Below are 26,514 nucleotides of genomic sequence, written 5' to 3' on the forward strand. Positions count from 1 at the left end.
GGGTGCTGATCCATGCCGCCGGGAGAATCCCTCCTATTAGCATAGGTAGTGTCAACACTGAAGCACTCCAGTAACATAGCTGTGCCACTGTAGCGTTTTAAGTGTAGACAAGCCGTTACTCCTTTCCACTCCTGGAACCTAGTCTCTCCCCAGCAGGATACAACTCCCACTGGAAGCTAATGAGGATTACGGATTCCCTGCAGCAGGAGGGTCAGACTCTTTAGTTTTCACTCCCATTAGCTCTGCAGAGCCAGCGTAGCCCTGGGGGAATGCGGCTTGGTGCTGCCTCTGCTCAGAAGCAGAGGCAGAAAGAGCCCAGCTTACGGTCAGATCTGGGGTTGAATTTGATAGTTAGTGGGGACAAGCATCTTTTTCCATTTGGGAGCTGTGAGAGTCACTGAGTGAGAATAAATCTGGGGCCCACAGCGTCACTACAGCTCAGATGCACCTTAAAACGCAAAGATCATCTGGAGAGGCCTGCTCAAGTCAGGAGAGCTGGCTCTGAAAAGGATCCCTGTTGCAGACACCCTAGGTTAGCTGCGACGAGGCAAGCTGGAGACTGCAGTACACAGTGCTCTCTCTGGCTGGGCCACAATTAGCAGCAATCGTTGCATTAGCGGTCCCAGCACATGCCGTCTTTACGTCAGAGGAAAGGAGTTAGAATAGGGACCAAGCAAACAAGAAATGAGGGAGTGAGAAGTAAGAAGGAAGGGTGAGGAAAACAATGTTTGATAAGGTTCCACTAAGAAGCTGCTTGGGATCATCAGACAGTTGCTGACATCACCATCAGCTTGCACACAATGCACCTCATCGGCTTGTGCATCACATGAATATACATAAAACAAAAAACCCTGAGGCCTTGTCTCCATGAGGAAGTTACACCCATCTAACCAAAGGTGTGATTTTAAATTGGTTTGGTTAAACCAGTGCAAACCTCTGTGAGGACATGCTTATTTCAGTTTAAGAGGGTCTCATTTCAATCTAGCTGAAGTCTTTTACTGTAAACCAAAATAAGCCACTCTTAACCCTAAATAAGGGTCTGCACAGGGGTTTGCACTGGTTTAACTAAATCGGCTTAAAAACTGCAACTCTCTCAATCAGAGAGGACCTTGGAGATGGCTCCTGCCTGCTGTTCGGAAGCACTATGCCGTGGGCAGTCAAGCTCATCTTACCTCCGCGCAAGTAGAGGTCATTGATTTCCTGGAAGGCTTTGCTCACGGCCTTGACACAAGCTGGGCTATAGCTCTGAAAATCCTAAAATGATGAGAGCGAGAGAGAGATTAGAGCAGCCAAACCAGGAAGTTACACAAACATGGATAGATAACAGCTCTGAGGTCTGTATCCAAGGGGAGCAGCCCCTGTCTTCTTGAGCAGCCAGCCATGGCAGAAGGCACTATGAGCCACCAACAGGACTAACAGACTGCAAGCCACTTCGGCAAGTCACATGTACACTCTTATAGATGGTGCTGATACAACCTCTGTCCTCTCTTCCAAAGGATCCCCCGCCCATTCCCCCAGGTGCAGTAAGCTGCAATTCCATCTTATCCAAACAGAATGGCAGCCAGTTTGTTTTCTGCCATCTCTCTGCTAGAAAAAGTCAGATATAACTTCTCCTCTCAGTGTTAAGTGACAGGAGGGGACACACTCAGCAGCTAGGGAAAGGGAATGGGTCACGGTCACAGAGCTCTAAGGCCTTGATTCTTATTTACACTAAGGCCACTTGGAAGCATTCTGCCAGTGCAAAGGGGCCTTAAAAGTAAGAGTAAATTATGTTTTGGGAGGCAGCATTGGCTATTGGATAGAGTACTAGATCGGGACTCAGAAAACCTGGCTTCTATTCCTGGCTCTGCCAGTGGTCTGCTGGATAACTTTGGGCAACTCACTTCCCTTCTCTGTGCCTCAGTTTTCCTTTATCATTTGTAAAATGGCAATAATGATACTTAATTTATTTGTAAAGTTCTTTGAGATCTACTGATGAAGAAGATATAAGAGCTAGGGATTATTGTTACTAACAACACATTTTAAGACCCTTTTATCCTACCAGAATGGTAGGAAGTAGCCACAGATGATGTCTACACTAGGAAAAATGTAAGCAAGAATCAGGGCCCTAGTTTCTATTATCACCTCTCCAGGTCACCTGATAAGCTTGGTACTAAATGACTTGTGCAAGGCTATTGGAAGTGTGCACTTGGGTATACCTGAATTGCACACACAAAAGCCCACAGGTATAAGACAGGCAGTTTGCACATTTAACTCAGCCTTGTGAAAAAAATACACATGCATTTAAAAACACAGCCACTACCTTCGGTGCTACACTCAGCCCATCTTTCAAATGGATCTGACGCGCCCCATCTCCTCCGTGTGTTATGAGGCTTAGTGTTTAGAAAGTGCTTTGGAGAGCCTTCAACAGAAGGCATTTCACTCCAAGTAAACGCAGTCTAACTCATGCAAAATGAATGAGAGGAAGAAAACTACTGCGAATGAATCATGAAATGTTTGCCTTTAGGAATATTAACACCACAGGTGCATTCTCTCACCAAGGTCAGCAACTGAACCCTGAATTGCCTTCAGTGCACACACTGCTGCTATGAAGATTCCTTAAAGGTGAAAGGAAGCACTTTAAAAAAAAAATACACAAAGGGACTGCTTAGGATCTTAACACACAGATAGTCTTAACACTACAGAGACACACATTTTGGGAATCAATGGAAAGGGGATTTTTTTAAATGTAAAAGACCCAGCAAAAATTCAGTTTCAGGTTTGTGCAATAATTAATTGTATCATTAATACCTAAAGCAGAGCAGGGAGCTACGTGTCTTACACTGCGTTAGGGAAGAATTAACTTCAAACACAGAAGAATTCTCAGAGCTGGGCCAGGCTGGTGATTAAGAAGAAATGGTTTCAAATATTTAGTTTTCAAAAGCATATTTTTAAGGCATAACATCCTGTATTCCCTTAACAATTTAGGATCTTAAATGAGACTTTTTATTTGTTCACCTAAAGAGCATTTCAATTCATCTTCACACAAGCCATTCCCTTTCCTTAAGATTTTCCACAGATCTCTCTGAGCTCTAAGCCACCAAATCTAAATAAAGTTTTCAGAACAAGAGTGTGCAAGCTCAAAAGGCACTATTGTTTAGATTAACAGGCAGTTAATTTAGGGCCAAGATGTGGAAATGTTCATTCATGTCAGCCTGTGGAACTCCATGCTGCAGCAGGTCACCAAGTCAGACACAGTGACTATTTCCAAGCAGCGCTGGACAGTTAATCCTCACAAGTATTATCTGTTGCTTTGCAAGCTAAGATTGACAGAATCCAGTCTCCTACCTTGGGACATAAGACAACAGCCTGCAAGTTCCCTCCTATCTTTCCAAGAGTATTGGGGAAATAAACAGGAACATTAAAGGCTCTTTTTAGCTTCCTTTGATGGCAAAGACAGAGGCAGGATACCAGATTGGAAGGAGCAATGACATGGGAAATGTGTCAGGATTTCAGGGAGAGCTTTGCTGCTCAGTGGCCAAGAGGAATGAATTTCCCTCCTCTGCTTCAGAAGCAAATTCATTTTAAGTTGCATCAAAGAGGAGGGAGGAGTTCTGCAGGCTGCCCTTGTGAGACTTTAGTAATCACAGTCACATGGGACTGGAATTAGCATACGAACAGTGACAGGTGTACCAGGTAGAGCCCTGCGAGGGACTATTTTTTTTAAATCGTGCTCCTGTCCCGCCCTGCAATATCCACTCCCACCCGCTCCTGCGTTGTTTCTTGCATTTTTATCCCACTCCCACCCACAAAAACCTTCGATCCTGCAAATCCTGCAAGAGACAGATTCCCTCATGCTACAAAAAACAAAAGAAGTCAGTTAATATGTGTGTGTGAGAGAGACACTTGGGACACTATTTTTACCACTAAAAGAATAAAACAAATCTTGCTTGAACCATGTCAAAAATACTTTAACTCCTGTTAGAACAGACATCAAATCTCTTTCTATCCCTCTCTTAAATTTAAGTATTAAAACCTTTATTTTTTAAAAAAAGAAAAACTTGCTTTACATTGCTGAAATTCTATTTATGACAAGCCGATGAGAGATGTAGTTGTTTTCCCGCAAATTACCACCGTCTGGTTTTTTTTTGCCCACCCAATCCCACCTACAACAAAATACATTTTACCTTCTCCGGCTATTATGGCAGTGGGTCATGTGGGATCCACAGGATCCCAGTCCTGCTGCAGGGCTCTGGTATCAGGCCCTTTGAGGCCCCCTGCTGGAGGCAGTCCTACCACTCCCTCCCCCCAGGAAAGGAGCAGTAAAGGTGGGTCCTCCAGGCCTGCCTAGAATGGCTGCTTCCCTGTAACCTATCAGAGCTCATCAAGCTCAGATAAAAAGAGCTGCAGGACCCTGGACCAGGTCAGTTCCTGGCTGGGGCTACAAGAGATCAGACAGAGGGACTCTCCAGCCATGGTGGCTTGGGGAGACCCTGCTCAAGCAGGGAACAGACGCAAGCAACCCAAGGACTATAACTCAAAGGCAACAGGTGAACGTGACCAAGTGGGAAGCAGCTCAGGGAATGCAGCAGCAACTATTAAGGGAAGCAGTAGGTTTCTGGTGTTTATAGGGTCCCTGGGTTGTAGGGTGACCATATGTCCCATTTTGGCTGGGACAGTCCCTTTTTTAGGCCCTGTCCTGGCTGTCCTGATTTTTTTGACAAAACCGGGCATTTATCCTGCTTGCTCTTGCCAATTGATCATCAGTTAGCAAGAGCAAACTGGACAAATGCATAGTTTTGCCAAAAAAGTGGAGTGGGACCCCTAGCAGGGTGCGGAGGAATGGATGGGGGCTAGTGGCAACTGATGCACTTTTGGTTACCACCCCCTGGAAGGGGACTGAACTTAAGGAGTGACTTGGCTGGAGAGCTGAGGCAGTGAGAATTGCTGTGGATAAAGTCTCCAGGGAGAAAGCCCTGGGAGCAGTGCTCTACAACAGGGCAGGGAAGGTCTTAAAGCTAGCCCAGAAGGAGCTGAGAACTGAGCCCAGAGACAGGTCTAAAGACACCAACAAGGGCACAACAGTAGTCCTTGTTGGACCTTTGTTACGTTCATGCATATTGACTGTGAGAGACTTGGACAGAGGGCTGAGCCACTGAAGGACCTGCCTGACAAGGGTAACCACCTACTGAAGATGACAGGAAAAGGGAGAGTGCAGGATCGCAGTCAGCCAACAGAAGGCACTCACGAGAGGTGAGTGCACCCCATCCACAGGAACCTTCACCTGCAGCACTGGCTCATATCCTACCCTGCATGTGACCACCTCTTGCTCAACGGCTTATGTGAACTTAGCTACTGGCCACTGTTGTTCTCAGTGTATGAGCATCAGCACTGCTCCTTGTGTGCAGTCTCCTCAGAGAAGCCATCAGTTGGACAGATCTGGAGACTGAACACCTCCTCTGCCCTTGTAGCAGCAAGGTGGGCCTGAGGCAGATGGCCAGGCCAGCTGCTGCTTGTGCTATAGCTGTTCTGTGGATTCACTCAGGATTTCAGCCTGGGACTTTTCACTAGCACAATGTTCCATGTTCTCAGATTATCAGCTGGCAAGTCACCCCCAGCCCTAACCTGCAGCCCAGGGGGACCTTATAATATAATTCCAATGACGTTAAAATAGTCCCAAATAATAATTCAAAAGTCTCTTTATCACCCTGCAAGTGTGTAAGCAATAGTCATCTTGTGTTTACAGGGCCTTTCACTCAAATTGATCCCAAAGTGCTCTACAACTTTTCCAGTGCACTGGGAGTCACTTTGCCCACTACTGAAATGCAGCTACCTCTGGGGTTAAGCAGATGCCATGCAGTATTGCATGCACAGTGAAACAACAGTTTAGGACAGGAAATGAAGAATAGCTATTGTGATTACAAGGGGTATTTAGCCAGGCATATCCAGTTGTGATTACAAGGGGAATTTACCAGGGTGGAATTTGGCCAGAACACTAATATTGGGATAACGTATCTTTAATGACAATGGGGGGGGGGGGGGGTCAGAGCTCAGTTTTGCTACCCATCCAGGAGATCTCCATCTACACAGCATCCTCTACCCCATGCTGGCCTGCTGGTTCAGTACTGACACAGGGAAGGGCGTGACATCCTGCAGCAGCTGGTTTTCCTTAGAGGTCCCCATTCCAGCTACTCACTCAGCCCAACACTCTGTCACGAGGAGATGGCAGTTTGGAAAGATACTGTCACTTGGAGACAAGCCAGCTTCTGTTCCTTCAATGGAGCTTCCACTTACTGCAGTGACAGCTTGAAAGAACTGGTTGGGGTCTCCAATCCCAGCCACAGCCAACAGAGGAGCACTGGCAGCTAGTGCTCCAGCCACAATGTTAGGATATTTCATTCTCATGTAAGCACTCAACACTCCTCCGTAACTGTGGGGGGGGGGGGGGGGGAGAGGAGAGAGAGAGAGAGAGAAGGGTTACTTCACTCAACACATGTGATTTAAAGCAAACTTGTTCAGTAATTTGGGCCCTGTGGAACCAGCAGTTCTGGCCTCGCCCAACCCAGTGAGCCTGGACTCTAAATGAGAATCTCATCTTACATTTTAAAAAAGCAGCTCTCTGGTCCTCTCCTTTCCAAAAAGCATTAACACAAATCTAAACCCATCACTGAGGTTGAGAGGAGCAAGCAGCTGGTCTCCAATCTGCAGGAGGCAGCTTGGGTGTGAGGGCATCTAAAGATATCACACACACACACTTAAAACGGGTCAATTATGTTTGGGGCGTATCCCCAGCATGTACTTGCTGACCTTTCCCAAATCCTCAGGCAGCTCCGTTCATACCCTGGAGACTGAAGTCCCCTCTTTACCCACAGAACAGCAGCAGCACAAGATTCCCGCATGTGGCCCAGCCAAAGTGCATCATCAACATCCCCTCCAAAGTCAAGTGGAGAATTCAGTCTCCATAATGCCATCAGTCCTTGGCCTCTCTACTGAGCCTACCAACCACTGTGATAGTTTCCGTACTGCAAACACAACTCACACCAATGATTCCCTTCACACATGCCACTGAAGTGCAACACATTAATAAAATCTTTCCAGTCACCAGCCGCCTGGGCTGAATGTGAACTGGAGACTTACTGATCAAAAGCTCTTTATCTCATTACCAGTTTCCTGCCTTCCCAGTATAAAATGTTTTGTTACAGTTTACATTAAGCATTCCTGTCTCCTGAAGTTCTTGGGGCGGGGTGGTCCAGCGCTTTTGGTCAGCTCAGGGACAGGCACAGAATCTGGAACTAGTTCATTCACTGACACTGCTTAGAGACTGCCAGTTCATGGTGCCTATTTAAAGTGACTAGAAGCCAGGACTGACTGTGACAAGCTGCCTTTTGGAGTTGCAGCCCTAAATACCTGAGATGAATTACCTATTCCATTAAGGCAGGCATCAACATTGTCTGATTGATCTCCTTATCTTAAGCAGCCTTGTTGGGAAGAGATCAGGAACTGACTGCTCAGCATGGTCTCCTATTTTAGACCTCATGTCCTGGCAGGGAACTGAAGGCTGCTGGGTTGAAACTTTATGGCCCTCATCCAGACAGCACACATTTTAAACAGAGAGCAAATATCAGGAATCAGTGCTAGGAAACAAACTGAAGCAACTAGGGGAAGGAGTAGCATTCCAGAGTTATATCCTACCACATGCAAGTACCCTTCATGCTTCAGTGCAAAGAAAATTGAAGTGAGAGAACAAGGAATCCTGGGAAAGCGTGCATTTCTACTGGAAGGCGAAGCCTATAAGGACAGCACCATACCAGTTACGGAACAATGTAGAGAAGATAAGTACCTGGAGAGACCTGAGAGCATTTACCTGCCTCCGAAGGCAATGACTGGGCAGTCCCTGGCACCATACTGCTTTTTAAGCTCTGTAATGAGCACCGCATAGTCAGCAAGGGCTTGTTCCACAGTGAGCAGGCCGATATTTTCCCGCTGCATTGACAGTTTCCCAAATGGAAGAGATGTCCCATAATACCTCTGAAAGAAAACGAGGCATAAAGAGGTGTTGGACCCGCCGCATCATATCTCCTCTCCTCCTAAGTCATAGAATCATAGAATATCAGGGTTGGAAGGTACCTCAGGAGGTCATCTAGTCCAACCCCCTGCTCAAAGCAGGACCAATCCCCAATTAAATCATCCCAGCCAGGGCTTTGTCAAGCCTGACCTTAAAAACTTCCAAGGAAGGAGATTCTACCACCTCCCTAGGTAATGCATTCCAGTGTTTCACCACCCTCCTAGTGAAAAAGTTTTTCCTAATATCCAACCTAAACCTCCCCCACTGCAATTTGAGACCATTACTCCTTGTCCTGTCATCTTCTACCACTGAGAATAGTCTAGAACCATCCTCTCTGGAACCACCTCTCAGGTAGTTGAAAGCAGCTATCAAATCCCCCCTCATTCTTCTCTTCTGCAGACTAAACAATCCCAGTTCCCTCAGCCTCTCCTCATAAGTCATGTGTTCCAGACCCCTAATCATTTTTGTTGCCCTTCGCTGGACTCTCTCCAATTTATCCACGTCCTTCTTGTAGTGTGGGGCCCAAAACTGGACACAGTACTCCAGATGAGGCCTCACCAATGTCGAATAGAGGGGAACGATCACGTCCCTCGATCTGCTCACTATGCCCCTACTTATACATCCCAAAATGCCATTAGCCTTCTTGGCAACAAGGGCACACTGCTGACTCATATCCAGCTTCTCGTCCACTGTAACCCCTAGGTCCTTTTCCGCAGAACTGCTGCCTAGCCATTCGGTCCCTAGTCTGTAGCTGTGCATTGGGTTCTTCCGTCCTAAGTGCAGGACCCTGCACTTATCCTTATTGAACCTCATCAGGTTTCTTTTGGCCCAATCCTCCAATTTGTCTAGGTCCCTCTGTATCCTATCCCTGCCCTCCAGCCTCATGTTCAAGCCTGCCTGGGTCAGCAGAAGCTGAAAGTCAATGCCATCCTACAGCTGTTTGGTGGCCAATTTAAAATTCCCCGGTGGTCTGTTCTCTTCGTAACAGACAGGCAGTCACATGACAACCTAAAACAGCGGGTATTAGCTGGCCCCCTTGTTGGCCATCTTAGCAGAGAGGCCATCAACTCAAAACACCAAGGGTTGAATGAGTGATGAAGATTGAACCCTCACCTCATTCATAGACCTTTGACTTCACACAGCTCCCCAGACTACAGAGAGCTTACGTGGGTGGTAAATCAGGGCAGAATGTGACTCAACAGTCCTCAAGTTCGGCACAATAATGCAGACCCCCACCACACACCCTTCTCCAGCTGTGAATTTATTGATGTTTTAGAGCTAGAGAAAATAGATTACAAAAGCACCATTCTAAAGCACAATACAGCCTAGGTTTTGCGGAGTGAACTATTATTTATACTGCACCGCTGATGGGCATAATAAATAATTTAGAGTATGTGGCTCAGTAGGGGAGAGTCACTACTATGTCTAGACTGTCCCTGGGAGGTGCACAGCAATTTCAGAGTAAGGGATTTGCACCTAATTATCCGGGGACTGTAGGGGGTTGCTGCTGGCAATACCCGATGGAGATAAAAATATGCGGAAAAAAATTAATAAAATACTCACATGCTCAGCAAAAATTACTAGCGCATTCTGCTGTTCCGCCAGCTCAAGGATGAAGCCGGAATTCTGAGCAAATTCCCAAATGTCTCCTTCATTCCCAGTATAAAAGAAGATGGGCCCAACTCCCTTCTTCCAGAATTTAGCTATAAAAGACAGTCATTAGAAGCACACTGGAGAAAACACAAGGTGCCTGGTAAAGCATTATAGGATTGTCCCTCAGCGAAGTTAATGGGGAGTTTTGTATGAGTGAGGACTGTATAATAGGGCTGAACTGTTCTTTGAAAGGAGACTAACTCATGATGATATGACACACTGAGAAATACAGACATGCTTCTTGTGTTATATGAAGGAGTAAATAACATTTCCTTATTCACTTTCTCTACACCATTCATGATTTTATATTCCTCTATGGTATCTCCCCTTAGTAGTCTCTTTTGCAAGCTGAAAAGTCAAAATCTTTTAAATCTCTCCTAATACGGATGCTGTTCTATATCCTTCAATATTTGTGTTGCCTTTCTCTGTACCTTTTCCAATTCAAGTATACCCTTTTTGAGATGGGGAGACCAGAACTGCATGCAATATTCCAGGTGTGGGTGTTCCATGGACGTATATAGTCTTATTATCTATCCCTCTCCTAATGGTTCCTAACATTTTGTTATTTTTTTTTTACTGCTGCTGCATTTGAGCACGTTTTCAGAGAACTATCCACAATGACGTCAAGATCTCTTTCTTGAGTGGTAACAAATCATTTAGATCCCATCATTTTGTATGGATGGTTGGGGTTATGTTTTCTAATGTGCACTGCTTTGCGTTTATCAACACTGAATTTCATCTACCATTTTGTTGACCAGTCACCCAGTTTTGTGAGATCCCTGGGTAACTCTTCACAGTCTGCTTTGGACTTAACCATTTTAAGTAATTTTGTATCATCTGCAAATTTTGCAACCTCACTGTTCGCTCCCCTTTTCCAGATCATTTATGAATATGTTGAACAGCACTGGTCCTGGTACAGATCCCTGGGAGACACCACTATTTATAATAGTGAGGTTTGTATTTATAAACCAGATAACAATAAAGTATTTATAAATTGGTTGTGAAATCACTGACTCAGGTATGGGGTACTGGTCCATTTGCAAAGGGGTATCTTCTGTTTCCATGACATACGTGGGTAATCAGCAGGGAAATAGAGAAGAGATAAATTACCACGAAGTGGAACTATAATCAAATATCCCATACTGGAAAGATCACTAAAAGTGACTAGCAATTCTCTGAAGAACCAGAATGATTTGGTCTCATAGCCAACCTAAGTGTGGGGTTTTTTTTAAATGTTTATTTTTAAACTGAAACTTTGGACAACTCCCAGCTAATCTCATGAGAGTCAGCTGACTTACTTGTGAAATAAGTTCTGGCAGCCAGTTGTCATTAGTTGTTTCAAATCCTTACTATCACAAAAGGCCCACAATGCACAAAAGGAAAGTGTGTGGGTGGGAATGGGGGGAGACACCCAGAACCACTCTCCCCCGCCCCCCGATATTTTGCAACTAACAGAACCACAATGCTGATGTTTCATTTGTTTTACAAATATGATTTAGTTCCAGTTTACAGGGTTTGGCCTGACATGATACTAGGATCAAATAAGTGTAACAATTAATTTAAAATAAGTGTTTCATTCGGTGATTTAAACAACCAACCATGCAACAAACTAGATGAGTCCAAGGGAGCGTAGGATACAAAAGTGTTGCAGCAGGCATTTCATGGGGGAGACGAGGGAAGCAGAAACTATGGGTGGTCTCAACCTCCCTCTCCCCTCGACAGTAAGATTATAAATGGGAGCTGTTGACTGTTTGATCATAGCTTCCCCTCTCCCCCCAAAAAAAACCAACCAACCAAAAAAAAACCCAAAACCCCAAACACCTGGATCTCCACACACCTTCAAATTCCTCCTAACAGGCCTTCATTCTTTCTCCTATAAAGAGATCTTTTCCCCCTACAAAACTTGTTTTGCATTAAAATTCAAAGCAGTGTTTTCTATGATTATTCAAATCTTTCAATTTATTTAATCATTCAGTACTTGAAGAGCACCTTGTTTCTCTGAAGGACTCACAAAAGAGGACTCACCTCTAGCTGAGTCACAACATATATTGTTGAGTATCAATCTGAGACAAGAGACAAGTTTGCTGGCTTTTTTCACTGCACAACGCAGTTCAAAATGTTTGAAACTTTAAAGCTCTGAACAGCTTGGAAAACAGTTACTTGACGCATCATCTCCGTTCTTTACCTGATCCTGGTGGTTAAGATGGACTGCGAGGAAGTAAAGTTTGAATACACAAGAACAGATTCTGCTGTCAGTTATACCTAGTGTAAAATACAGCAGAACTCCGGGGGTGTGATTAGGGATTTACATAAGGAGAACAGAGCACAGTTTGGCCCTACATGTTTGGCAGCAGGGCTTTTTCGTCAAAGAACCCCCCCCCACACACACACACACACAAACACCTTTGGAACTTAACCCCCTCAGCAGTGCAGACTTTGAGCCTCCTGACTTTCCAGGACATGTTTAACCATTTGTTTTCTCTACTGTATTCAAAGCACCAAGCTGCACCTGCAATAGGTGCCTTAGAAGTTATCAAAAATAGTAATACAGCAGCAAAGCAACAAAGGCCAGTTCATGCCTCACATAGCTGGTCACTCCATGGCTCTGGGGTGGCCACATTTTGGCCACGGCATTCAGCTCTGCACACCTCATTAACAGAACAAATGACAAATTGGAGGAATACAGAGAGGAGATGGTGAAGGAACTCCAAACTGATTTGTTACGAAAGATTAGAAGAGCTAAATCTGTATTGCTTGATTAAATTAACTACTAACTATCATAGCCCTAACTGTCGACAAGTATTTGATGGATGTAAACCTTGAGGAAAAAAGGAAATGATTTACAGGGATCCAGAAGCATCCCCCAAATTTCAAAAAAATGAAAAAACAACATAATAGTGAGATTTATTTAACTGTGGAATAATCTATCAAGGGAAGTAATAATAGAAGCCAGATCACTTAAGATATTTGAAACTGGGACTCAGGGGATGAACTAGTAGGTCTCTTCCATCTTTAATTTAATTCCATTAAATGGTTTACTATGCTGAGGTACAGTAGAGCCAGTGTGGAATATCAGCCCCTGTATTCCTACCACAGGGAAATTTGGAAGTATATTTAATGCGTCATTCCGGAAAAGCAACAGGCCAACGAAATTTCTCTGAAAGTTTCACCATATTTCCAAAAATCACTTACAGATGGGCCCACACATGCCCGGATCTGCAAACTCTTTTGGAATCGGTTAACAGTAAACATGTTTTGGAGATGAGACATGGCTCTGTCTGAGCCCCGGTTTGTAACGGACGTACCTGTTGTGAGGTATCTCTGTAGGAAGGTCTTATTGCCGTACGATTCGAAGTTGAAGTGATCCAATACCTGCTCAAAGTACTGCTCCTTGTAAACAGGCTCCTGTGTTCTGTAAACTAAAGAATGCCTAGCTGGGTCACACTGGGTTTGCAGGCAGGGTTTAAAGGGGCACAGGCAGGCTGTGTAAACGGGTGTCTACAAAGCTTAAGGGAAGCAGGAACGTTTCCATGACCCTTTCGAAGCATTCAACGCAGGTAGGTTATTCTGAATGGAAGAGACCCCCCCGCTCCCGCCCCCCGCGATGCGCTTGGAGCGCGGGGCTGGTTCTGCTCCGGAGTCACTCCACAGGCCAGACGAAGGGAAGCGAAGCGAAGCGACTTCACCGCGCCCCGCCAGGCCGGGCAGGGCTGTCCCCGCGGGCCGGTACCGCGGCCGGGCTGTGCCCAGAGAGCAGTAGGGGCCATGGCTAGCGGGGGCCGGGGGCACCTACCCCGTGCGGGCCGCGGGTCCCCTCCCTGCCCCCGGGACCCCAGGCCCCGCACCAGCGGCAGCACGAGGACGAGCAGCAGGAGCAGACGCGGGTGAGCTCCGGGCGGGGTTCCCATGGTAACCAGCCGGTGGAACCCCTGACAGCAAGGCGCCCGCTTCGCGGTCTCGGCGGCAATGGAGAAGTCACATGACTCCAGGAAGGATGATCACATGACCTCGGGGGTGGAGCCGGGAGATCACGTGGGGAGGACGCCATTTCTACCGAGGCGCCGCCATCTTGTTTAATGAGGTCCTGCCTGGAGGAGACTAGTTAGGCCCCGTCCCCGCTACCCCCGGCTAACCCAAGGGGCGGGATGAGGGGGTGGGGAGAACTGGGCCAAATGGATGCAGCCCGCTGTAGGGGGAAACAGGCCCCAGCGCATGGAGCAGCCCCCAGCTGGGTCCCTCTGCAGGCGCAGTCCCAGCAAGGGGGATGCGATGTGGCTTCGTGCAGGGTGCGGCTCGGGGCCAGGGTTACCATCTTCGAAGTGCAGAAACCCGGCAGGCCCACGCAAGGCAGGCCCACCGCAACCCCAACCACAAGGCAGCTTCACAGCCCCACCCTTTCAACAGCCACGTGCAGAATCCGGAGAGAGAACACCTATAGATCGGAGTCATAACATCATTTCCTTACGTTAACTGCGGAAGTGGGAACACGGCAGCATCTTTAGCGAGACACACAAACTTTTACCATTAGCTATCCCAATGCATTGTGATAATCATACAAATCTTTAGAACCATGTAAAAAAACCTGGCAGATTAAATTATTTTTATGGCAACTGACAAATCCATTTAAAAAAAAAAAACAGACCAGGCCAGTCAAATACTGGCCAGGTGGTAACCCTAAGTGAAGCCCCTGGAGGCTGGAGCATAGGAATATGATGGGATGGGGCTAGGATGATGGGGCCTGGGCTGTGGTATAGCTTTGAGGGAGATGGGGGGTTGCCTTGGACCTGCATGAAGCAGCTTCTAGGGAAGGAAATAAGGTGATCCTGTACGCTGAAATCTACGCCCAGTGTGAACAGCCCGGGACTGAAATGTGCACAGCCCCAGCCACCCGCATGCAGCATGACGAAAGCCTCTGTTGGACCATAGATTAGAACCCAAACCTGAGAAATGTTCGGCACCTGTCAGGACAAGGCCATTACAGAATCAAGATACTGTCCAGACTTCCTATTTCTTACCATTCACATATTGACATGACTGCTTTCTGGGGCAATGGGTGTGCATGCAAACAAAGCAAAGAGAAATACCAATAGAAGGTGCTTTCATAGACTGTGGTGATGGATGCTACAGTAAACCCAACAAAAGATAGGAAGCTCCTTGTTTCAAGTCACAGTTGTCACATTCAGAAATAATTTCCAACCCCAACAACTTCTTCAGAACTCCTTGGACTTAAAATGGCATTGGAAGGGTAGAGAAAGATCAGAGACTGACAATGTTTTTGAGAGTGAACCATCGGTTCTAGGGCAAAAAGAACTGGACAGTGGAAGCTGAAGCGCTGTGGGAAAGGAGTTTTACAATGGAGCAACTTTGCTTCTCTAATGCTAACTCTTCCCCTGAACCACCCACTCTGCACTTTGCCAGCTTTCTCCCCTCCATGGGTTCTAGAGTTGGTACTGGCGTAGGCGACTGGTAGCTGCTGATAGTGGGGGCACAGTGGCAGGCCCTCACTTGCCACCACAGCCATAGTCAACATCCTGGTGACTGCCAACGCACTCTCCAGCAACACCCCCCTGACCACGGCACACTGGGCCTTAGGGAAAATGGCACCCTGGGCAAACTTGTATTTTGGTGCCCTGGCCCCTGTTGCCTCCCCCAGTCCCCCAACCCCATCTGCTCCCCAATGCCCCCACCCATCATGCAATCACCTTTGCCCCCCCCCACTGCCTCCCAGGCTCCGCCCAATCACTCCTAGCCCCCCACTGCCTCCCCAGGATCCCCTGCATCGCTCCTGGACCCCACTGCCTCCCCCACAACCACCCCCTTGCCCTAGCCCCTGCTACCTCCCTGGGCTCCCCACCTCTAGCTCCCCTGGGTCCCGCTGCTTCTCCCCACACATTGCCCCAGCTGACTCCCAGAGCTCCAGGCAGGCTAGTCCAGACACGTACTTGAGGGCCTGCCAGGAAGGGATGGGACTCAGCCGGCTTCCCCGCACCCCTTTGCAGAGCTGTGCTGCCAGGTCCTTCTGGCTTCCTGCTCTGGGCTCCATCTAGTGGGACTCGGCGGGAGCGCTCGCTGCTGGTGCCTTTCCCAGGCACCTCTTCAGCCGCACGCAGCCTGATTCCCACCCTGGCAGAAAGCTGGGGGGCATGGGACCCTATGTGCAGCCCCCCCCCCACCCCCACGTCACCTATGGATACTGGTGTGGCTATTCCAATCCTGCCTCTTCAGGAATCAGTATATCCATTTTTACTAACACAGGGTGCTTTACAAATAGCATCTAGTTTTTCAAAATGTTTCACAGAATGTTTGATTTCCTTAGCAGCCTCCCCTCCCTGCCCCACATGGCCTCTACCTTGTGCTCCTGCCCCTTGCTCACCCTCTCCCCTCACTGCCCCATCAGGACTCAACCCTCTGCACCTGCTCCTTGCTCACCCCTCCCTGCTCCATCAGGACTCTACCTCACCCCCCTTAACCTGCTATCTAGGTGAGTGTTTTCGCTTTCCTTCTTTTCCAAAATAACCAGGTTAGGTATGTTAGTGTGTAATTAAAACCTCTCTAAGACATCGTTTTATTTTACCATTTAAAATTATTGTGATTATGTTGATGTTTCACAAGGTAAGTTATTTACTGCTGCGCTCTTGTAATGCATCTTTTAGGCAATGCAATTTAAAGTCATCTAGCTTAGAAAGGGTAAAATTAAATTTTGGTAATTTATTTTTATTAAATTGACCAATAATTCTGTGTAAATACAGATTTAAACAAGTCAGCATAAATCAGCACAATCTACCATTTCAAAGCGGCAATTGTGCGAGTAAACTTCAACCAGAATTTACCGTGTAAAACTGCAATCTAGGTGTACTTATTTAAATATCATCTTTGGCTGATCCTCTGTGGAAACAGACCCGGTGGCGCAATCCGTCTTAAGTTATAGGAGGAGGGAAATAAAAGAGAAAAAACGGAGGGACCCAGAGAACCTCTCTGCTCAAACAAAATGCTTGATATTCCTGTATTTCTAAACACCTGCATTTATACAGATATTTATTTTGAGGTTGCATAAATCTCTCCCCCTAGATTAACTCATTCCCAAACTCCCATTCTGAGACACTGGCACAGGCGCTAGGGGATTCCAGTTACATGGGGTTACTCCATTATCCGCCTTTCAGAGTTGGTGCATCACAGCTGGTTTGCTCACAAACACCTAGGCGATGATAAGGAAGCTATTTGAATAGAACAGAATGTATCCTCGTATTTCTAAGAGAAACTGCTTGCAGCAATGGGCTGACATTCCTGGGACCTGCTTCTATTGTTCAGATGAGCAACAATACTGCTCAGTGTAAAGAGCTTTTTTATTAGCTGTGGTAATTCACATTCCTTGGCCCTAGATTAGAAATATGAAAACAGAATGTTGGAAGCCCGTTTAAGATGACAAGAAGGATCAAGTGTGTAATCATACAAATCCTATACATAGCTTGCTCCTGTCTCACTTAAACCAGGGAAGTAGGATCAATGTATCCTTGTTTCTGAAACAGCCACAGTTAATTTAAGATCCAAGTGGTATCTTTTATATTAGATGCTGAAGAACTTCATTAGCAGTTGGAAGGAGATGTGGGATTGAATTTAAAGCCACACAGGAAAGTGACAAAAGTGCTTGGTTAACTCTGCAATGTACTATGGGTGGGAACATTTCTTCCTTAGCCCCACAGATGTCCAGTTTATGCCTTGAAGCATGAAGGTTGGTAACATTTGAAATGTAGAATTCTGACAATTCCAGACTGGCCACCAAATGAATGTCCACCGCCTCTAAATGGTTAACCTCATCAAAGTAATCACAAGTGCTATTCCTGCTCCTATAAATATCAGATCCTTTTTGGTGAACCTTCTTAGTTTATTTGCCTCAATGACTTTCTGGGCTGGGGGTAAACTTTGTTTTTAAAAAAGGGTGTATTTCCCCCCTGGCGCCTGAAGTCCTGATTTCTCAGCATTACTACTTAACACAAGTCTGGGGAGAAAACAGACTTTTTCTTGGGGCTGACTCAGAGCCTTAATGACAGTGACTGTGGCAGAAGCCACTGTTGCTGCTGGGCAGTACAGTGCAAGATTTCTGGAGGGTCACACTAATTCCAGACTTAGTTCCTTTCCCTGTACATGTTGTGTATATTGGTGACAGCAGGAAACAGCATCAATGCTGACATGAAATAGCATTACTGAGGGGAGTAAATTGCCTACTCAAGTGATTGCTACCCTTCCTCCTAGAAGAGGCTAGTCTATCTGAATTCTGGGAGGGTGAGTCTAAACCTACATAGGACAACAGGCCTGCCCCCTCAGACAAATGATTCCTTGGGATGACACATGATAAAACGGGAACAGGAGTGGGGGTCAAAGATTCAAACCAAGAGTACCCAGTGGGGACACCAAGCAGAGAACCCTGGACAGTGACCACTGCTTCAGAGAGTAATCCAAGGAGTCCGTGGATGCTCCCCAGAGGATCTCTCCCCAGATGCATGAAACAGGGTGTTGAAGTGTCCATAGCCACAGAGAACCTCTCCATTGAGCTGCCTCTTCCTGGATTGGAGATGGCCATCTTGGCCAGTACCAGGAGGAGGTTAACGGGGAGATCTCACAACTAATACTTTGTCCTGCCATGAGTGCAGGGGACTGGACCAGATGACCTCTTGAGGTCCCTTCCAGTTCTACGATTCTATGATCTGAACTTTGTGGTGCCACAGATAGGGTGTGCAGAGAGGAGTAGGCGTGGGGAAAAGTCCAGCCAGAATCCCAGCAGGAGGTTCTGGAGGAGCTGGAAGACACTAGCTTGACAGCCCTGCAGTCCGAAGGCCTCTCTTTATCCACAGAGAGGGTACAGCACGGGAATCAGAAGTGAAAGCTTCCTTTACACTGCTTCCTGCCAGTGTGCCTCTCCAGACCACTCAGGCCTGTGGTGCTCATCCTTTTCCATACTCTGCCCCGCTTTTCCATGCCAGGATCACAATCCCACCCCAGAATCCCCTCCCAGCCAGCTGCCTATTCTCCCATTTACCACTGTGGGAAGGGTAGGTGCTCATGCCTGCCTAACATTTGTTCCCAACCCCCAGGTTGAGAACCCCTGACCTAGACTGTTGGGCATCCTATCTCTGTAGCCCTTTCAACCCTCGGTTTCAATCCACAGGGCCCAAGCAGTGGTGGTAATGGAGACACCTGTCCACCAGAACTTGGATTGAGCCTGCCAGCTCCTCTCATTTAGGCCAAAGAGCTGTCCTTTGGTGGAGACTTTAGCTACTGACCTCGCCTGACTTAGAACTGGTCACCGGGGGTGAAAGGCTCTTTCTCTCCCCTTGCTAATCTCTCGCTAAGCACCCACACCTGCTTCCTTGGCAAATCCCATAGTGGGAGCAGGAGCAGCTTTAAATGCCCATGTTTTCAGCAGCTGATTCTGGGCCTCCAGCATCTTAACCTTGAACATCCTTGACGATTGACAACATCTGCCTACTAGCAGGAGCGGATGTGCTTTCATTTGGCATTTTTCCAAGCTGTAACATCAGCCCTGGGAAAGCAACCTACTGTGTCTTGTTCGTGCAGAGTCTAAAGGTCGGGTTTCCAGGGCGTAAGTGACTCTTGACTTCTCCTTTGTTATGCCTCCTTAACACCACATACATCTATAGCACAGCGCTACAGCACCACAATGACAGAGATGGACTTAATCAACCACTGCTCCAAACTCCCCTGAACTTCGGGAGTGTTCCCATCTCGATCAGACCTTTGTGGCTTAGGCAGCTCTCGACTGGTATCTGCTTTCACTGTCACACTGCGGGTTCCTCCAGTGGGGCCCAAGCCTTAAAGGGACAGTCAATCCACTGGTGAAATGTGCTGAAAATATGCATTGCACTCCTTAACGAGCTGCCTGAGTTGCTGCAGCCAGGAATGTCTAATAGCAAAGCAGGCCTTTCCATATCGGAGTTCAGAACAAGTTCCATACGTTTGTCAATTCCCATAAGAATCAAACCCTGTGTTTTGAGCAAGAAACCTAACTTTAGGCATTTTAGATAGGGCTAATTCTTCTACCTGCTCAGCCCTGCAAACTGTATCTGGCACCTCAAAATTGAGCTGTGGATCTGCTTTGTGCACATGCCCTGAGTGTCACCAGCAAAGACCATGTGTGGCAGTGGAAGTTGAAACGCAGCCAGTGATTTTGTTAATGATTTACTGAAAATGGATTAAGGCCTGAAAGGATCATGGACTAACTTAAAACATGGGAGAACAAGGCAGACAAACCTTATGTGGTAGGGCCCCTTACAATTGCAAGGATTTGGGGACAAATCTCAGAGCTTGCAACCAAAGAGGGGTGTAAAGAGGGCTGCTCAGTGATGGAGTACACCAAAACTAAGGTGCCAGTAGCGGTCCATGGCTCAGTGGCAAGCACTGGAGATTCTTCAGCAGTGAGGCCTTTTAGGGGCTAGCCATGGTAGGTCCCAATAGTCATTCAGAAACGTGGGAAAGGGTATTTTACTAGGGCAGGCAGAAAAGAGAAAGTTGACAAATACCCTCAGTACAGAAGCTTAAACACTTACAGTTCAAGTGAGCAATAGCCATGAATGTCTGGGTCCTTGGGGAAGCCCAGCTGAGAGTAGGGGTTCTTCAGGCCTAGTGCCTGGGGCATTGTATCAGATGACCTATGGAATGGCTTCAGTCCTTTCCAGGGACACAAACACCCTGGTCAGCCTTTCCATAGTTCAGGGACAAGCGTGCATCAGCCTACCGGGCTCAGATTCTAGTCGGGCAATCTCCCCTTGAATCTCAGTTCCCCTTTGGGTTGCTCCTCTAGGCCCTGCAGGGATACCTGGATATCACTCATCGGAAGGTTGAAAGCAAAATGTCTCTCCTTGGGACTGATGTGCTGGAGGAAAAGGCATGCAAGTCTCTGCCATTTCAGTGCGGACGGAACCACAGTTGATCTCTGTTCTGTCCCATCTGTTCGGTTTTAGCATGTTCTTGATGGATTTGGTTTATGATGAATCCTTTCTATGACACTGGCTATGTCAGCTGTGAATTTTCAGGTTTCACATTGGGACCAAATTTCTCACAATGGCAACATAATCTACATCCAAGTGGCTTAATGGCCTTGCACATGATGTGGTGACACAACAGTTGTCACAGCCAGACACAAAGCCCAACCAGGGGCCTTTAAATGTCCACCCATGAAAACTACAAAATTCAAGACAGATTGCAACTCTCACTATACATTAAGTGTATGTCTACACTACGAAATTAGGTCGAATTTATAGAAATCGATTTTTTATAAAGTGATTTTATACAGTTGATTGTGTGTGTCCCCACACTAATGCACTAAGCGCATTAAGTCGGCAGAGTGTGTCCACAGTACCAAGGCTAGCGTCGACTTTCGGAGAGTTGCACTGTGGGTAGCTATCCCACAGTTCCTGCAGTCTCCACCGCCCATTGGAATTCTGGGTTAAGTTCCCAAAGCCTGATGGGGCAAAAACTTTGTCGCGGGTGGTTTTGGGTTCATGTTGTCAGTTGCCCCTCCATCCGTGAAAGCAACGGCAGACAATCGTTTTGCGCCTTTTTTCTATGCGGGCACCATACTGCTTTCAGCAGACAGTGCAGTAGGACTGCCAACCATCATCATCATCCAACGCTTCCGCTGCCACTCTGCTCTCCTGCTCTCCTGATGCTATGAATCCACCTCACAGGTCTTCTATGACCGTTGTCATCCACTCTCCTGGTGGTCTCACAGGTCCGCTTCTGCTGCAACTCTGCTCGGCTGCTCTTGTCTCGCCATACCACGGCAAGCGTGCAGCCCGCTCAGCTGTTGTGTTGTGTTGAGCTGCTGCTATCAAGGGTAGTGACTCTGGGAAATGTGCAGGCCATAGTGGATGGCTTTGCTGCAATGGGATTCCCTAACTGTGGTGGGGCGATAGATGGAAAGCATATCCCTATCCTGGGACCGGACCACCAAGGCAGCCAGTACATAAACCAAAAGGGGTATTTTCAATGGTGCTACAAGCACTGGTGGATCACAAGGGACGTTTCACCAACATTCACGTGGGATGGCTGGGAGAGGTAGATGACGCTCGCATCTTCAGGAACTCTGGTCTGTATGAACAGCTGCAGCAAGGGGCTTACTTTCCAGACCAGAAAATAACTGTTGGGGATGTTGAAATGCCTATAGTTATCCTTGGGGACCCAGGTTACCCCTTAATGCCATGGCTCATGAAGCCATACACAGGCACCTTGGACAGTAGTCAGGAGCTGTTCAACTATAGGCTGAGCAAGTGCAGAATGGTGGTAGACTGTGCATTTAGATGTTTAAAAGCGCTCTGGCGCAGTTTACTGACTCAGTTAGACCTCAGCGAAACTAATATTCCCATTGTTATTACTGCTTGCTGTGTGCTCCACAATATCTGTGAGAGTAAGGGGGAGACGTTTATGGAGGGGTGGGAAGTTGAGCCAAATCGCCTGGCCGCTGATTACACGCAGCCAGACACCAGGGCTGTTAGAAGAGCACAGCAGGGTGCGCTGCGCATCAGAGAAGCTTTGAAAACCAGTTTCATGGCTGACCAGGCTACGGTGTGACAGTTCCGTTTGTTTCTCCTTGATGAAAACCCACCCCCTTGGTTCACTCTACTTCCCTGTAAGCCAACCACCCTCCCCTCCCCCCTTTGATCACCGCTTGCAGAGTCAGTAAAGTCATTGTTGTTTAAAATTCATGCATTCTTTATTAATTCATCACACAAATAGGGGGATAACTGCCAAGGTAGCCTGGGAGGGGTAGGAGAGGAGGGAAGGACAAGACCACACTGCACTTCAAAACTTATTGAATGCCAGCCTTCTGTTGCTTGGACAGTCCTCTGGGGTGGAGTGGTTGGGTGCCTGGAGGCTGCACCCCCATGTTCTTGGGCATCTGGGTGATGAGGCTATAGAACTTGGGGAGGAGGGCGGTTGGTTACACAGAGGCTGCACTGGCGGTCTGTGCCTTTCCTGCACCGCAACCATATGACAGAGCATATCAGTTTGATCCTTCAGTAGCCTCAGCATTGTATCCTGCCTCCTCTCATCATGCTGCTGCCACCTTTCCTCTTGATCCCGCCACCTCTTCTGTTGCTCCTGCTACCTGTCCTCTCACACATCCCTCCTGTCCTCGCATTCATTTTGTGCTTTCCTGGACTCTGCCATTGTCTGCCTCCATGCATTCTGCTGGGCTCTTTCAGTTTGGGTGGACTACATGAGCTCAGAGAACATTTCATTGCGAGTGCATTTTTTTCACCTTCTTATCTGTGCTAGCCTCTGGGACGGAGATGCTAGTGGCAGGATTGAAACATTTGCAGCTGCGGGAGGAAAAAAAGGGAGAGTAAAATTGAAAAAGACACATTGACCATTTAAAAGGAGGGGCTGATGTTTTCGGGTTAACATGCAGCACAAACCCAACTAAACCCCCCCCACCCACCCAATTCTCTGGGATAATCACTTCACCCCTCCCCCCCACCACGTGGCTAACAGCAGGGATGATTTCTTTTCAGCCACAGGCAAACAGCCCAGCAGGAACAGCCACCTCTGAATGTCCCCTTAATAAAACTCCCCTATTTCAACCAGGTGACCATGAATGATATCACTCTCCTGAGGATAACACAGAGAGATAAAGAATGGATGTTGCTTGAATGCCAGGAAACTCCGGGACCACACGCTGCCATGTTTTCTTATGCAATGATTCCAGACTATGTGCTACTGGCCTGCCGTGGTAAAGTGTCCTATCATGGAGGACGCAATAAGGCTGCCCTCTCCAGAAACCTTTTGCAAAGGCTTTGGGAGTACCTCCAGGAGAGCTTCATTGAGATGTCCCTGGAGGATTTCTGCTCCATCCCCAGGCATGTTAACAGACGTTTCTAGTAGCTGTACTGGCCGTGAATGCATCCCAAGTCTTTAGGGCAAATTAATCATTAAACACGCTTGCTTTTAAACTGTGTATTATATTTACGAAGGTACACTCACCAGAGGTGGCTTCTCCACCTTCAAGGTCTAGGAGCCCAGGTTGGGAGGGTACTGTCTCCAGGGTGATAAACAGTTCCTGGTTGTCGGGAAGAACGGTTTCTCCGCTTGCCTGGTGTGCGCTATCTTCAACCTCCCCCTCCTCCTCATCTTCCTTGTCCCCAAAATCCTCATCCCTGTTGCATGAGACTCCCTTGCAGGAGTCCATGTGCAGGTGTGGGGTAGTTGTAGGGGCACCCCCTAGAATTGCATGCAACTCATCATAGAAGTGGCATGTCTGGGGCTCTGACCCCGAGTGGGCGTTTGCCTCTTCGGTTTTTTGGTAGGCTTGCCTGAGCTCCTTAAGTTTCACGCAGCATTGCTGCAGGTCCCTGTTATAGCCTCTGTCCTTCATGTCCTTGGAGATTTTTTCAAATATTTTGGCATTTCGTCTTTTGGAACGGAGTTCTGATAGCACGGATTCGTCTCCCCATCCAGCGATCAGATCCAGTATCTCCCGTTCGGTCCATGCTGGAGCTCTTTTGTGATTCTGGGACTCCATGGTCACTTCTGCTGATGAGATCTGCACGGTCACCTGTGCTGATTAGCTTGCCATGCTGGCCAAACAGGAAATGAAATTCAAAAGTTTGCGGGGCTTTTCCTGTCTACTTCGCCAGTGCATCTAAGTTGAGACTGCTGTCCAGAGCAGTCACTATGGAGCGCTCTGGGATAGCTCCCAGAAGCCAATACCATCGACTTTCATCCACACTAACCCAAATTCGGCCCGGCAATGTCGATTTCAGAGCTAATCCCCTCGTCGGGGAGGAGTACAGAAATTGATTTTAAGAGCCCATTAAGTTGACAAAAATGGCTTCGTTGTGTGGACGGGTGCAGGATTAAATTAATCTAACGCTGCTAAATTTGACCTAAACTCGTAGTGTAGACCAGGGCTAAATCATGTGTATTACTTGGGTTGTAGGGTGCTGCTGCGGCTGGCTTCTTGAAAATATAGAAGGAACCACTAGAGGGCTCCTTAGCTAAAGGACCTGGATTCATTAGGCCTTTGTTTCAGAAGAGGAGCTGGGAGTAGATCGCTCAGGCTTCTCCAGTGAGACTTGTTAATCTTAGAAGTTCAGCATGTGTCTAATTATTTGAATGACAACAAAACACAGGGATTGTGGCATCTTTCATAACAATCCCAAGTCACTTTATAACCTTAAACCGACTGAAAGCAGTGGTAAGAAAGTACATCTAAAACCTCAATTTAAAAACCAGACCAGATACAGCTGTCTGATTTGAGTGGGGAGTGGATTCCAGAGCCGCTGATGCATGGCTGCTCAAAGGCTCTAGTCACAGCATTTTAGGTTAGCATTTGGCATGTGCCCAATAATCATCCAATTCAAAAATGAGCGAGCAGCCGGGGGCAAGAGGACCGGAGAGAAGCACTAGGATGATGAAGTTATTATTAAGAGTCTTGTAAGTGAAGGAAAGGACTTTGACAAGGGTATGAAATTTGATTGGCGCCAAATAAAGGGTTTAATACAGGGGAGATGCGCTGGTGCTTGGGACATCGTAGTGCCAATAAGAATTTGAGCTGTGGCATCTTGCATTAATTCAGGAGATCTGGCTATAAGCAGCAGACAGAAGAGTCTGATTTGCAAACTATTGATAGAGCCTCATTCCAGTGTGTAACACCAGGGACTATGTTTTGACACTAGGACCTCTACGAAAGTTCCAGGGGGAGGGGACAGGAAGGTTTATATATATATGGATGAGAGTGGGAGTAGAAAGCGCATTATACAACAAGGTGAGTTGGATTCAAGATCAGTTTAACCCTGGGAATTACGTTCTGGAACATTTTGCATTGCTGCATTGTAAGGAATGTGGCCATTTACTGTATGTATTGGTCAATTGCCAGTTAACTGCATGTCTGTGACAAAGACAATAGACGTCATAAGTTTAGGTTCCTAAAGCAAAACCTCTCAGAGGACTAACTCCACTATCACACATGGCAGGGGAAACACCATGTATAGCAAATGTGGACAGGTCCGCCATATCCCAGGAGGTGGCACTGGTACAAATGCAGAAGCTATTACATTACAGAGCCCAGTTTTCAAACTTGGGTTCCTTAAGCAATATTTGAACACCTAAAATTTCATTTTAGGCACCTAAGATGGGTATTTAGCTGCCTATACTGTATATATGTTTAGGCACCTACATTTGAAAATTGTGCCTTGTATGATGCCTAGCTGGAGAGATTGAAGTAGAAGAGGCTGTTCTGTCATAAAGTAGTGGATAGTTAATTCACTGGGATATGCCAAGTTCTACGTAACTTCTTGATCAGACCCCGGACACAACACATTTTACAGAAGTGTAGTTGTATGACATCGAATCATAGACTATCAGGGTTGGAAGGGACCTCAGGAGGTCATCTAGTCCCACCCCCTGCTCAAAGCAGGACCAATCCCCAACTAAATCATCCCAGCCAGGGCTCTGTCAAGCCTGACCTTAAAAACCTCAAAGGATGGAGATTCCACCACCTCCCTAGGGAACCCCTTCCAGTGCTTCACCACCCTCCTAGTAAAATAGTGTTTCCTAATATCCAACCTAGACTCCCGCACTGCAACTTGAGACCATTACTCCTTGTTCTGTCATCTTGTTCTGTTACACTGTGATGTGATTATATTACATGTGTAATAGACTATTAACCTTTTCAGCTCTAGCCCTGGTCGAAAATGACCAAAATGTATTCCCATCTGACAACCAGACTCAGCTGGGTGTGTGTGTGTTCAGTTCCTAGTCCACATCACAAAACTAGCCCTATAATTTGCCCCCCTTCTTGG

At 47.0% G+C, this 26,514-nt stretch overlaps 1 protein-coding gene across 1 annotated transcript in view; it reads right to left on the reverse strand.

The window, feature by feature from the left end:
• DPP7 (dipeptidyl peptidase 7) overlaps positions 1–13,691 on the reverse strand; it is a 32,407-nt gene extending 18,716 nt beyond the window's left edge. The window contains exons 1-6 of the mRNA XM_074974092.1: positions 13,491–13,691; positions 13,003–13,116; positions 9,608–9,747; positions 7,844–8,007; positions 6,274–6,409; positions 1,173–1,254 (exon numbers count right to left, since the gene is read on the reverse strand). Of these exons, the coding sequence (XP_074830193.1) occupies positions 1,173–1,254; positions 6,274–6,409; positions 7,844–8,007; positions 9,608–9,747; positions 13,003–13,116; positions 13,491–13,605 (751 nt within the window). The 5' untranslated portion in view covers positions 13,606–13,691. The remainder of the gene's footprint in view (positions 1–1,172; positions 1,255–6,273; positions 6,410–7,843; positions 8,008–9,607; positions 9,748–13,002; positions 13,117–13,490) is intronic.
• Positions 13,692–26,514: the final 12,823 nt, after the last annotated feature.

Source organism: Natator depressus, chromosome 16, assembly GCF_965152275.1.
Source record: "Natator depressus isolate rNatDep1 chromosome 16, rNatDep2.hap1, whole genome shotgun sequence".
In the NCBI taxonomy this organism is placed as follows: domain Eukaryota; kingdom Metazoa; phylum Chordata; order Testudines; family Cheloniidae; genus Natator; species Natator depressus.